We start from the raw sequence: 15,476 nt of genomic DNA on the forward strand, positions 1-15,476 counted from the left end.
AAAGGCTCGATCTAAAATATATACAGGACAAATTTAAAACTATTTCATTCAACAAATTCGACAATCATTCGAAACTAAAGTCAGCAGTTATAAAATGTCAGCGCCCTAACAGAAGAAAAGGACATCAGATTAGATAGTTTTTCGTTTTCAAAACGCATTTTAGGTAAATTTTAACATTTCACATGTATCAAGGGAGTATTGATTTAATAAAAACTTTGTATATCATTGACTGTCAACCCTTATTTTTTACATTTAATGCCTCTGTCCGCCCATGTCAACTCTAAGCATCAACTCGTCCCATGGTCAACTCGTCACTTTTTTTGGTAAACTTTAAATAATTGTTGATTTATTTGTTTTTAGTAATTTTTATGAAATATTTAACATGGGACATACAAGCAAAAGTTTAACATGCATTGACGATTTTATTATCTTAAATAATTTGCCCGGGCACAATATTTACCAATCATGCAGGGACATAGTCCAATATAATATGAAATTAGGCAAAGCCTATGAACGGGGAAGTCGTTAAAAAAATCCTTTCATTCTTTCCATTTAAAGGTGTCATTCGGTATTACATGCACCGCTTCCGTTTTCACTCGGAACACTCGATGTTTATTAGTCCCCTACCGGTTTAACCGGAGGGGACTTTAGGTTTACCCTCCGTCCGTCTGTCCGTCTGTCTGTCCGCACTCACAGGAGAGTAATTATGTGGCTAGAGGGACAATAGGTAACTGTTTTTTCTCTTTGATGTCATTCATTCCGTAATGCTTTTATGTGGCTATTTTCTTTTGTGTGGCTAAAAAGAACAATAGAGAGAACAATAGAGTAGCCACATAATTACTGTCCTGTGAGAACGTCCGTCTGTCTGTCTGTCAGTCCGTCAGTCCACAAAACTGGATCCCGCGATAACGCAAAAAGTACTGAAAATATTTTTATGAAACTTGATATATGGATAGATGGCAGTATGGAGATTATGCACATCTTTTTTTTTTCTTCCTATGTTGAAAATTCTGGTTGCTATGGCAACAAATAGTCTGAAAATAAGGCAAATTTAAGACATAAACTGGATCCAGTGATAACTCAAAAAGTACTGAAAATATTTTTATGAAACTTGAAATATGGGTAAATGGCAGTCTGGAGATTATGCACATCTTTTTCTTTTCTTCCTATGTTGAAAATTCTGGTTGCTATGGCAACAAATAGCCTGAATTTCAAGATTTCTGATTTAAATTTTTCAGCTTTTTCACTATATGTTCTTTATTTCTTAAGGTGTTTACTTCAAACTTTAAATATAAGTTTCTGGTCATCAACCACATCATATGTGACAAGGTTTATAACTCTAGCACAAAAATATCAGTATTATCTCCCTTGAACTTAGATATTTTAGGGGAAAAAATGTTGTATTTTTTAAATAACTTCTTTATTTCCTAATGTATCTACTTCAAACTTCATATATATGTTTCTTATTATCACTCGACATTTTTGAGAAGGTTAAATACTCTAGCAAGACTATTTCCAGAATTATGTCCCCCTTGAACTTAGATTTTTTTCGAGAAACTGGTATTTTCACTCCAACTTCTTCATTCCTTATAGGATTTACTTTAAAATCCCACATCGTAATAATATGACAAGGTTGTATAAACATAATTTCCTTACTAAGCATGGAAACTTAACACATTACTGTGATATAGACAAACTTATTTTATTATGTTTTGTGGTCGATATTTTCAAATACAGACTTCATCCTCAAATTCATTATAAATGGCAATACACAGGAGTGTATGACAATTAAAGAACTTTTTGAGGGACCGGTAGGGGACTACTGTATTGCCCGCAATACTATCAAATGCTTGTTATTTATCCGAAAAGTTGAGATTTGTTTCGTTATCGGAATACCCCGCCTATTATCATTTAGTTACATTGTAAATGGCGGCGTCCGACTAGAACTGACACTGAAAATTTCATTGATAGGTATAGAATTCTATTTATTTTTTAATTGTTTTTTATTTGATTTTCTTTTAAATATACACGTGTAGTCTATAGCCAGACAAGCCAAAGCCCGGACCCGCTTCGCGGGCCCGGTCTTTGACTTCCCCGTATTAGACATAACAGGCTTGTTATAGTGTATATCGGTCAAGCCTGACGTCTAATAGTTATTGCTCAAAAATGCATAGCATCATAAAAAATTCAGAAAAATGTCTATTGTCTTGCCTTTCAAGCTGTATTCAAAAGCTTATCTTCTTTTCTTTCAATTTCATGCTCAATCATACACAAAAACTCTCAACAATATACTTATCAATTAAAGATAAAATATAAACATCAATCTATTTTTGTCTATCAGCAATACTGGTTAAGCAAGATGCTTTACAGATTGATTCCAAATTTTTGAACGGAAATATATTCGAATACACTGACGGCACATGGGCAATTATTTCGTTAAAAAAATATTCTGTTAGAATGTTCTGACTCAGTTTAACGCTTGCATTTGAATTAGCCAATCAGATTTCGCGCACTGTATGGCCGCCATTTGTTTATCGGCTGTAAAAGTAATTTAAATTCATGAGACTCAGAGAATTTAATCATGATTTTTCGGATGTGACAGTTTAATTATTTGGACAAAAGGTATTTATTTTTTAGTTTTGTTCATAAATAGGTCAAAATTAATGTAAATACACGCTGTCTTAATTATTTTTTGTTCCGCCCGATTTTCAGGCGGAACATGCTATGGGTTTTTGAGCAATTTTGATATGACATTGCTTTGCCCAGAAGCAAAAATATCTTAAAGCGAAGTCATATTTATAGGACTAGCAGGGACAGGGCACAGGTGCTCGTCCAGTCTTGGTGCCCATATAAAAAAATTGAAATTTAAAAAGAAAAAAAAACTATTCTGGGTTGAGTGAAAGAAAAAAAAATTGAAAATTTGTTTTTTTTTCCTTAATACCATTACAACGAAAAGGTCACCTAGTCGCCGTAACGCTATGGAGCTGTACTAGGACACGCTGTGGAACAACCACAATATCGAGTTCTGTAACAATTCAAGCTTTTTTAGTCACTATAATGTCAGTGTTTCTACCAGACTAGATTTTTTTGGGTCATTTGTGACTCTCTGTATAAAAATATGGGGGTCATTTGAAATTATTAATGGTCAAATTTTAAATAAGTAAAAACTACGAAAGTAAATTTCAGAACTGTTTGATATCACTGTCATGTTAACTTCAATTTCTCACTTTTTGCGGATGCAAACAAAAATCTTTTATCTTAAAAAATCTTAATACAGTCATTTAACCTGTCATACATCTGTTTATTGCAGAAATTGATATTTTTGACCACTAAAGCAGAGATGTAGATAACATTGTTATCTATGTCACTAACTAAAGCCATTATCTTTTGTGGTGTGCTTGCCATTGTAAGATGCACAGATCTCTCGATATTTACCCTGACCATGCATGTCAGAATGTCTAAATCCCGTATACCATGACTGATTGTAGAACGGTCAAATGTTGTGCCGATACAGACTAGGTTAGCAACTTATACATACCCGCAGTTACCGGAAATAAATAAATTTCGGATGGCCATTTCGGATACTCAAACAATAATTGCCAATTTTTAAGGGATGGTGCTAATAATATGAGATATAACTTAATGAAAATCCATCTAATTACATGTACTGTAAGGCAGATTATGACTGCATCATAGAAAACGCGCTTTGCCTTTTCCAATGCATCATTTGTGAAATTATTGCGTCAAAAACGCGAGAAACGCAGAGTAGCAGAAACACTGTATTAAATGTAGATTTATAATAAGGTGACATGTATCAAAGACAATTTTATTTTTGTAATAATACAAAACTTGCGAAACTCAAGGTAATAATTAAGTCTGTGTGACGTCCCACATCTGGTCTGGAACAATGGCTGAAAAGGAGTCACACTGATATGAAATACCACCAGCAAAACTTACTTCCAATGTTTTGAAATACTTTTGTATCGGTTTCTCATGCTAATCATGGATCAGATCGTCACTTATCTGACGCTCCACACCCCTATTACCAATATAAACTCTGTTCCTATGTTACCACGGTTTGTATGTTCCTATGATTTCACGGTATTAACAATTTCTTTGGCTACTTTAGTAAAAGCAACACATTACAATGCTACTATTTTTATTTTTTCTTCCCAATTGAAATTTTCTTTAAAATCATGCAGTTTTCCCAAAAATCTGAACTTAAACCAGCTTTTTTCCTTCCCAAAATCAGCAATTTTAGCAATAATTTTCCCCAAAATCAAGAGGCTAAGGCCTGACTTCCCAATTAAGTGAGAAAAATCACTGCTAACTTACAAAGCATCTGCCAATAAATGTAATTTTGTGAATGTTATGAATTCATTCGTGGTCAGAAAACTATTTTATAAAATCTTCATATTTAATGTTGTAATGCCATATACTGACATATCATCTGTTTATTAAGTTTGAATTTTATAGTAAATTAACTGTTGGAAGTTTTTCAAAACTTAATTTGAAGATTTTGACCCAGATCTATATTCCATACATTTTAACTTGCATTTTTGGGCATTACCGTGATACCATAGTAACCTCCACTGAAATCACGCAAAATAGCATAGTTAAAAAAATGACATTTTAATTTGATCTTTTGAAATAAATTTTTGTCCAACAGTTTTGGAAAAGTTCACTTATTAAATAGAAAAAAACAGTGTCTATTCTAAGATAAGAAAAACAGAGGATTTTTATCGAAAAGTGAGAATTTATTAAATTTGTTGATCTTTTCCCTTTTTCTGTATGTAAAATTTTGCCCCTGCCTCTGAAAAAATAGGGGGGAATTCTTAAAAATGGGAGTGAATCCCCCCTCCTAATGGAAAAAATCTCATTCATGCTTGAAATTTGTATCTAAATATTATATGATAAACGTTAAGTACGGTCATATCATAGAACCCTGGGCTCCAGAGGATTCACGTCCGTATGGCCAAGGTCAAGGTCACTCATAGAAGTTATAAGTCAAATAAAAACATGAAAATCATGTTTGAATGGACAATTTAGGATTTTTTTAATGGGCAGATTATATCACAAATGTTCACAGTTATAAGACTTACGGTGCTGCCAGAAAAAAAAACAGTTCAAGGTTTGATATCGGAATAAATGTACAGGTTTTGTCCTGAACATATTCTGATAGGCATCAATGGTGTTAGTATAAGCAGAGTTTTGACCCAATTGTGTTAAAATTGGCGTAAAAAGCAGACAAACAAATTGTATGATTATATCACTCCATTGACATAATTTGTTGAATTTACTTTTAGGTGGCTACAGGAGAGACATTGAAAATGGTCCTGTGCCTAGTCAGATGCTGCAGATTTCAACATTTGAAAGGATTTCAGAAAAATATCAGGAAACATGGCCTCCCATCTTTAGTATCATGTGATTCAAAAGCGCTGAGCACTAGATTAACCTCTCATTGTACTGGTACCTTGAACAATCATATACGTCACAACAGGCTAGAGTTAAAATATTCAGAAACAGGGAGACCTTTTCATACCTCTATTTCTCTTTTGAAGATGATTAAAGAAGATTATGAAACATGGAGAATATTATATCCCGATGGAAAGTTTTTATGCAATGCTGAAATGTATGTCCTTAAAAAGTTCTGCCATCGCTATAAACGCTATAAGTTTAAAGAAGTGGAACCAGATAGTGAAAAAGCCGCAACCGTTGATATGGGTGATGGAAAGTTTAAAGTTTTTCTACTATTTGATAAGTTGAGAGGAAAATCTGGTGCAAGGAAAGAGTCAAGGACAAAAATCATACAATTTCATCACGAAGCAACTGCCAAAAATGAAAAAATGGATCAAATTTTGGAAACATTAGTAAATGAAGGAAAAGTTACTGTTACTTTTGATCAGAAGGTGAATATTTAAAGTAAAATTGATTATATGTACATGAATTTTAAGTTGTACTTTAATATTTAAAACATATTGAATTGATTTGAATACATGTTCTACAAACCTTAGAAATCATTTCCTAATTGATACTGGAATTATTGAAATGCTAAAGTCCGAGCGGTAGATTGCTGTCCTCAGAGTACTTGCTTTAAATTACTTTGGTTTCGATTCCTTCTCAGATTATCAGGTTTTTATATTTAAGATAGCTATCCAGCTATCTTACAAAGGGTGCAGTAGTTTGGCCTTGTACCAGCTTAAGTGAGAAACAATGAATATATAGTTGTGTAACATATATCTTTACTAGTATTTAGCTAAATAACTGCTATAATTTACGACCTTTACGGTATAAGTTTGATTTAAAGCAAAACCCAAAAAAATTATAAGTTTCTATTCCATTACCTTATAAAGGAAAATGTAAAAATGTATGTTCTTGTCTTCACTTGAAAGTTCATGTGTTTCCCTCCAAAAAATATGTCTTACTTTCATTAAGTGATCTGTAAGTGTCCTGAAGAAAACATACAAACTTCTGTTTACACATTATCATGCTGTTGCAATTATCAATTGACCTTAGCTCTACATGTATTTCAAAAAATGAAGTTTCAATATTATTTGATGTGTGATCTTTTCTTGTTGTGTTTTTTCAGAGTAAAGTTGGAGGTGAGGTACTGAAAATATTGAAAGAGTTTGACAACGTTAAAGTAGTTGTGTCGGTTGATAATAGAGTATATTTTGTAAAAATAGATGAAGTCACGGGAACCATGCTGCAGAAACTGTTTGAAGATGTACAGCTGAAGGAAGCTAAACATCTTGCCCAAGTAAAGGATTTGCTTAAAACTATGGAAGAACAGTAAATCATAGTTCTTTATGATCAAAACATTAGAACTTTTCAACTTGTAAATAGTCATGGATTTGTGAAATCTGAATAGAGAAGAATCAATGAAGTTGGTGCTGCCAAGTTTGCCTATATAATTTTTTACGGGATATAATACGTCCTTAAATTGGCTCTTATGTATTTTCTACAGCCTATACAAATTTATATAGTGTTTTATCCACTGAATATACATGTAATAATCAAGTTGACAAAGTAATGTTAAGTGAAGGTCATGATGTTCTTCATATGACACTGAAATAGGCTAAAAGTGTTGAACTTTAACAAGCTCATGAAAGTCTCTTTTTTTAGCTTAATGTATTTCTTGTTTGAACATCTCTTTTAAAAAGTTGTGTGATTTGAAATAGAGTCTTTTTACGAGTACCTTGACTTTTATATGAATTATATGGCAAGTCTTCTTATTTGTTGAAATCTTATTAATATAGCTCCAAAAAAAATATTAAATTTGGTTGAGACTTCAGTTACATTTGTGTGTATTCATGTAAATAAAGTAACTTGAAATGAATATGACATTGACTTACCTAACAATTTTTTAAGATGTGACCTTCAAATTTTGATCAAATACAGAATTTTTTTGTGACCTTTGCACTATTTTTTGTATGGCCTCTATGGAGTAGTGGCGCACATATTGGTTCAATGATTTTTGACAGAGTTATGGCCCTTTAATTATTTTTATTTTAAGGTTTGTCTGGAGTTATCCTCTTATACTACTAATGCAATTTCATTGAAACTTTACAGGTTTGATTGGTAGCTCAAGTATTTGTGCATATTACACGGGTTTTCTGATTAAATGATTTTTGGGCGGAATTTTGGCCCTTTAATAAAAAGTTGTTAATGAAATTTGTCCAGACTACTATTCTTATACCACTAATGCAATTTCATTCAAACTTTACAGGATTGATAAGTACATGTAAGTCAAGTACTTGAACATTATAACACAGGTTTTCCATTTAAATGATTTTTTGCAGAGTTATGGCCCTTCAATAAAAAAGGTGTCTTTTTGTGTTGTCAGCTACTTGTTTGGACTACTCTTGTGCATTTTAATCAAAACTGTACAGGAATAATGAATACTATGTCTAGTTGTGCATCTCATCAAATTTTTTTGATTTTATGATTTTTGTCCCATTAATGATTTCAATTTTAAAATTTGTCTGGACTTATACCACTATTGCAATTTTAATGAAACTTTACAAGATTGATCGTAAGCTCAAGTACTTGAACATAGTATACGTGTTTTCTGATTGAAGGCTTTTCAGCCAAGTTATGGGCGTTGAATAAAAAAGTGTGTTTTGCCCTGTTAATGATTTTTGGGTCTCCTGCTACACAGTAGCTGCAACATGCAACTGGCTATCATGAGGCGACACATGTCATCACTGATGGCCCTTGTTTTGATTTTTGCCGTGGCTTCTGCATTTTAGAAATTCTCACCTTTTATAGAAAAATTAATTATGGCAGTGATTAAGTCCCATCATAGTGCTTTTGTTTTTTTTAGACAATTCCTGCATAGTGCTAGTTTTTTTTCCAAGTTGAGCTTGCTTTTTGTCAGATAGCTTGTTATTTATGTTTATATGAATATGGCTTGTTATTCAAGCATTGAGACATGAAATAAAGCACAAATTACATGTATTATTATATGATGTATGTAATTTTATCAGCATTTGAATATTTTTATATTGTCATTGTTAATATTTAATTTTACGAGGTTTTTCTCCAATGACTCTATAGTAATGAGTCATTCTGAGAAAGCTTGTCACTTGGAGTGAACAGTTCTACCATTTCTCCTGACAGTTGACCTTGACATTGAGTCTAACGGTCATTTGTCTCTCACCACTGATTCAGAAATGATGTAATATTAGTAGTCACTTATTTGTATTGAAATTGGTTATTACTGATAAGTTATCGAGGGAAGCCAAAATGGTAGATCAACCGCAAGATATGACAAAAAATGTGTTAGAATTGGCATAATTATGCCTTGGTATTAATGCTTACAAATACCAAGGTAATGGCCACCATGACCTTAAGTTTAAATACCTTTTTCCTGTCAATAATTTGAATATCATCTGGTGTCACTAGGTTAAAGGATAACATTATATTAATATCTTTCTTTTGCCTATGGTAACAGAGGTCAAGTTCCTTGTACAAAGAAACAAATTTTCTGTGACAAACTTTTTTCAACTGGTATGGCCTGCAGGAGGGGAGAATGCCTGTTTCACATTAACATTAGAGTGGGAATCTTTGGATTGACCATTTTACTAAAATTGATTATATGACATGATCGCGGTCCATTTAAAATGTAAATAGGCTGTCAAGAAAAGAAAATCTTGGCGTAACTTCATCTCAGTCATGATATGAACTTATTTATCTTTCAACACAATGAGCCGCAGTAACAAAACCAACATAACACAATGAACAGTGGTGACAAAACCAACATAATGTGCTTGCGACCAGCATGGATCCAGACCAGCCTGCGCATCCGTGCAGTCTGATCAGGATCCATGCTGTTTCCTATCAGTTTCTCTACTTGTATTAGAGTTGGTAAGCGAACAGCATGGATCCTCATCAGACTGCGCGGATGCGCAGGCTGACCTGGATCCATGCTGGTCGCAAATGCACTATGTTGGTTTTGTCGTGACGCGGCTCATATTTAACACTCTGACTGTATAAAGCATACATGCTCTTGTGTTGCATTTTATTAAGTGAAGAAGAATGATGTCCTTGGAGGTATATATTGAAAAAAAGTATAAAATATATACATGTATTTAAATATATTCTATCATAGATAGTCTCAGATGTGTGATTCAGGACCTTCTTTTTTAGCTCACCAGAACCGAAGGTTCAGGGTGAGCTATTAGTATTAAAGGGTGATGCTCCGGCGTCTGTCGCCATGCGTTAACACTCTTCTTCTTCTCTGAAACTGATGGGCAGATTTACTTCAAATTTGGTCTGTAGCATCCTTGTGACAGTCACACTTAAATTTGCTCTTGCCATTTCAATTGGCCCCTTTTACGGGTCAACAGAGCTAAAAATAGAAAAACCTTTAAACATTTTCTACTACAGAACTAATTTATTGATGGTCACCAAACTTTGACTGTAGCATTCTTGGGTAGTCTTTTATCAAGTTTGCTCATATTACTTGATTGGCCCCTTTTAGAGGTCACTAGGGCTAAAAATAGAAATACCTTTAAACGTCTATTTCTACAGAACTAATTGATTGATGATCACCAAACTTTGTCGGTAGCATTCCTTGGTAGTCTTTTAACAAGTTTGCTCATATTAATTTGAATGGCCCCTTTTAGGGGCCACTAAAGCTAAAAATAGAAATACCTTTAAATGTCTATTTCTACAGAACTAATTAATGGATAATCACCAAACTTTGTCAGTAGCTTTCTTAGGTAGTCTTTTATCAAGTATGCTCATATTAATTTGATTGGCCCCTTTTAGGGGTCTCCAGAGCTAAAAATAGAAAAAAGCCTTTAGACATCTTCTTCTACAGAACTAAAAGTATGCTCATATTAATTTGATTAGCCTCTTTTAGGGGCCACTAAAGCTAAAAATAGAAAAACCTTTGAACACCATTTCCTACTGAAATAATTGATAGATGATCACCAAACTTAGTAGCATTCTTAGGTAGTCTTTTATCAAGTTTGCTCATATTAATTTGATTGGCCCCGTTTAAGCTAAAGCTTAAATGCCCCAGGTCATGGTATTTCTTCAAATTATTCTATGCTCAAATTTGATATTAGAAAATATTGACAATGGATAATTTCCAACACTGAAAATTGCTTCTGGTGAGCGACTCAGGGCCATCATGACCCTCTTGTCTTCTTTTAAGTTTAGAAATTGAAGTTATAAGATAACAGCCTGAAGAAAACCACATTATTCTAAATTATGGTTTGTAACCCTTATTAATTTCGAGATATTTTGTTCACGGTAAACCTGTTGTTTATCACTGATTTATTTCATGCTTTCCAGTGTTTTATTGTAATCACGGATTTATATTACAAGGATCGGACACTTTCGTTTAGGTAGCACTCCACACTAAATTTCAAGTTTCTGCCGTCAATGTCCTACAAGCAATATGTCTGATAAATCTGATCCCAAACTACACAACCTGGAAAAAGAAAACACATTTTGTTAAGAACATATATGTCATACCATTGCAAATCTGTAATGAAATCATCCCATGTGCAACAGTCAGGCAGTTAAAAAAAATCCAATTCATTCCGTAAAAGCCAAAAATCTATAGTGGTCCGAGACCCAAAACAACATTTTTCGTCCCTCCGGCAAAAAATACCTGCAAATATACGGTCTACAAAAACTCTGTCACTGCTTTAGCAACTCCCTGTGCATGCAAAATATCACAAAGAAATAGGTGCTTGGCCTTGTAGATTTTTTGCTATTGCTGAAAGTTTGTACCCCCCTGTAAAACTACTTTTTTTCACCGAGCATGCTGTTTAAAAGCAATGTTTACAAACAATGGCGACCTTGACATCAATAATTATCAGCATGTGATTTCTAACAATGTTTTCGAATTTGCCAATGATCATATTACATGTCACAAAAACAAATTTCATGCTGAAAATGCATTTTAAAGACAACCAGTCATTTAAATCCACAATAGTCACTATATCCATGAAATCCTCCCTGGCCATTCGAAGCTGCGGCTTCATTTAGTGTGGTGTGCTGCCGCTTAAAGTCCCGTCGCGCGCATGCGCGGAATCGGATAAAGGTGGACAGAATGATATGGCGGAACGCTCGGAGTGCGAAATATGACAGATTTTCACAAGAGTATGTGGTGTTATTGCAGCTTTGTGAAAAATTATACACATATGAATGTATTGATGCAGTATTATTTTGTGCAGCTAAAGTATTAATATATGAAAATACGCCGATAGAACGCTGCGACGCTTAGTTAAAAAGTACCTAATTTAAAAAATATTCGCCTATTGTTTAGGCATACTCTCTACACTTTGACGCCCTTTTACGTCAAACATAAATTATTACCGCGATTCAGATTAAGATAATTATTTTTTACATGGTTTAATGGTGGCATTGCAAAAAAATGTTTCTTGATTGCTAAAATACTTTTAAAGAAATTCATGTTTGAAATGTGTCTTTATTTCTGTGAATTATTTCCAAATGATTTGTACATTTTTTATTTGATATACCTGTATATCAGTATAAATATAGTATATATTCTACTAATTAGTGTATTAAATATATTTTCAGATCATTCTAGACATTCGTTCATATATAGATGAATTCATTACATTGGCAAGGAAGAAACTTTTATTGGCATACTGAACAGCTGTTTTATAATATTATTTTTTTTTAAACAGATTTTTTTCATAGTTATCCTTCACAATTCACGTCAAATGATTTATTTGTCATATGTTTATTTTCATTATTTTTCAAAGAAAGAACTATACAAATTTAGTTGTTTATTTTCAATTTCATTTATAAATGTTAATAAAGAAAATAGATTTCCATTGTATTTATATATATCCGCTTCAGAATCATTTTCTTACCACACATGGACTGTAGTTAAAGACCGCGCACATACAACATATACATTCAAATTCTATTTGTTTTTGAATATTCATTGTTGAAATTATCACATGTAACCTGATGATGAAAGTTTGAAAATAAAGTTTTTCAATTATCACTTGTTACTTGGTAATTAACCCCCTTCAAAAGTAATTAAACTTCAAAGAAATTTAAGCGATGTGTAAAAAATAATCAACAGTTACTTTTATTTCGCATAATACTGACAACTGTAAAGATTTTTATTGTTTTATAGCGTTACATTAAAAAATATCAGAAATATCTTTCTACAGGCATTCAAATAAAAAGAATAATTGAAATATACGAGTGAAATAATTAAAATATACGAGTGACATTAAAAAGGCCGGAATCGAGACAGCCACACGAGAGAACTTTACTGTTACGATGATTGTCAACTTCACTGCACCGACATTTGAAAACAGATTTACAAAAAAAAATAATAGTGATATAAATGATGAAGAAAATTTAAATATCCTATGAAAATGGCAATATATGTATTGACAATATCAGCAATATCTTGTATTTATTAAAATGAATAAATTTACTTCACGTGTTGAGCGTAAAACAATTGTGCGTCAATTAATTTGACTACATAACCAAATAAATCTTAAATATTGCATCTTTGATCAACTGTGGATAACTTACATCGGCTTCTTTTTTATTAATTTTGAAATTGAATTTATTATGTTACGCAATATAAATCCGTGATAAAATATAATTTTCACTGTAGCCAAATGCGATGAAAAGAAAATCATAACTAAATGGAATAAGAGGCAGAAATAAATGCCGTCATACGTAAATTGTGCTTCTTTAGGAAAAGAAAGTCGATGTCACCATACATCATGTTAAAAATGTAACAAAATTAGAGAAATTAAACAGAACTATATTTAAAAATTGATGATGTGACGTCATGATGTGATGACGTCACTAAGGAGAATGCTCGACGTTACGCGGCAAAATCAGTAAAAAATACTGAAAATCACTTAAAAGGCATGAAATAAAAAGAAAATTTATTTGTTTTACATATAAGATTGAAATATATTTCATTCGTGAACACCAGCTATTATATTTTCACTCGTGGCTACGCCACTCGTGAAAATATTGCATCTGGTGTTCACTCAGTGAAATTATATTTCAATCTTACATGCAAAACAATCAAATATCCTCTATGTAAATAATCACGGAGCTTAATATAAGCATATATATCTGTAAAGAATTACGCAATATTAGAAATCTTCGACCAATCGGGAACTATTTTTTGTCCCCGGGAAGGCTTGAAAATTAATGCGCCTGTCATTTGACAATCTTTACGCAGTGATCTCCCCTTAATTTTTCGGCGTAATTGTACTTATGAAGGGAAGTAACCGCTTCGAGGAGTTCGGACTACTTTCGGTTCTGGCAAATAAGCACACCAGGGTCTGAAATTTCGCTACCATTATTTGTTTGGTCTGACGTCCCCAACAAATAAAAACAAATTGGTTTATAATCTCACAACCTTCACCTTTCTGACATTTTAAGACCCAAAAAAATTCAGCGCCTTTTGTGCTTAGATTTACAGTCCTTGTGCTTCTATAGTTGTAAATGCACGACAAAAGTGCATTAACTTTCTGCTATATTTGCGTGTGCCCGTGTGTGGATTAGAGTTTATTTATACTGGCCGCCGGAATTAAAGATGTTTTAAAGATGCAAGATTATCTGCACACTTGCTTGTACGATCGTAGAGTCCACACCAGCGGCGACTTTTCCTTGATCTGTTCTCCGTTGGCCAGTGGTGAGTGAAGGAGACAATAATACTTCCTAGCATTGAAGGCATCACACGGCATTATCTAACAAAAATGACTCATGCATGTTAGCGCCACCCTACCGAGTTAGTCATGACAGGTCAACCAATCGTTTCTGGTACTTGAGACAATTTGACCTTGACATGCCGTGTGCCTAGTCCGCGACGTGCACGCCGCGGGAGGGATTTGGAGAAGCTACTTTATTTACTATTTAAAGAGACTTTTTATTTAGAGTACTCTGTTACCTTTTACTGGTTTTGAATTACGACAATTTCAGTTTCGTTCTATAAGATTTTTGCAGCGTGCAAATTTATGATTAATTAATTATTAATTGAAATGCTCAAAATTACGATAATTAGAAACAGTATTTGGTTTAATAGTTTCGTTACTCAATAAATATTATTTTATGTAACTGTGATCAGCATGCATAACTTAAATGAAAGTATTCCCATAATATTATACTAATGGTGTTTTTTTCTACATGTATATATTATACCTTTACCAATGAGTAAGAACACACTGATATACTAATTAGACAGACTAAGCGATCAGTTTTAAGTACATGAGAACCCAGCTACTAATAAATGAGCCGCGTCACGACAAAACCAACACAATTGGTTTACGACCAGCATGGATCCAGACCAGCCTGCGCATCCGCGCATGCTGATCAGGATCCATACTGTTCGCTTTCAAACTCTATAACAAGTAGAGAAACTGATAGCGAACAGCATGGATCCTGATCAGACTGCGCGGATGCGCAGGCTGGTCTTGATCTATGCTGGTCGTAAACCCATTATGTTGGTTTTGTCGTGACGCGGCTCAAATGTTTATTGATTGCAAGGATTTGGACAGTTTGACGTTTTAAATTTATGTTACAATTTGATATCCTTGGATATTGCCCAGGATAGTGATATGTGTGGTTGACAGTCCTTGTTGAAACGTGATTTCACCATTTAAAACGTTCTTGAAACCATTTGTCTAATATCGTTCGTTGTCTGTAGCAAGTTCAAAGCCATACTTTGGTAAACTATGGAGGGTTATTTATGCCAAAATTACATATTGCTTTCTTACGTTACATCGTGCTTTCTAACTTGTACATTATGCATTCTAACATATACATCTTGCATTCTGACTTTTACATGTTGCTTTCTTACATGCACATTATTCTTTCTGCTGTGTGCGACTTGCTTAATTTTATGTTGATGTCGTTATTTAACGATCAATTATTATTCATTTGTTGATCTGGTATATATTTATTCAATAAATTAACCTGCAACTGTTTGTATTTGGGTCTAT

The 15,476-nt window shown here is 33.3% G+C and overlaps 1 protein-coding gene across 1 annotated transcript; it reads left to right on the plus strand.

Annotated features, from left to right (window-relative positions):
- The first annotated feature begins 11 nt into the window (after nucleotides 1-11).
- Nucleotides 12-8,466, plus strand: LOC132736492 (uncharacterized). The gene is made up of 3 exons (XM_060723631.1): nucleotides 12-163; nucleotides 5,307-5,909; nucleotides 6,590-8,466. Exons 2-3 carry the CDS (start codon nucleotides 5,331-5,333, stop codon nucleotides 6,794-6,796), a joined length of 786 nt encoding a protein of 261 aa, XP_060579614.1. The 5' UTR covers nucleotides 12-163; nucleotides 5,307-5,330; the 3' UTR covers nucleotides 6,797-8,466.
- The last annotated feature ends 7,010 nt before the right edge of the window (nucleotides 8,467-15,476 follow it).

This window comes from Ruditapes philippinarum, unplaced genomic scaffold (genome assembly GCF_026571515.1).
Source record: "Ruditapes philippinarum isolate M1 unplaced genomic scaffold, ASM2657151v2 ctg4007_1_1_1_1, whole genome shotgun sequence".
NCBI lineage: Eukaryota > Metazoa > Mollusca > Bivalvia > Venerida > Veneridae > Ruditapes > Ruditapes philippinarum.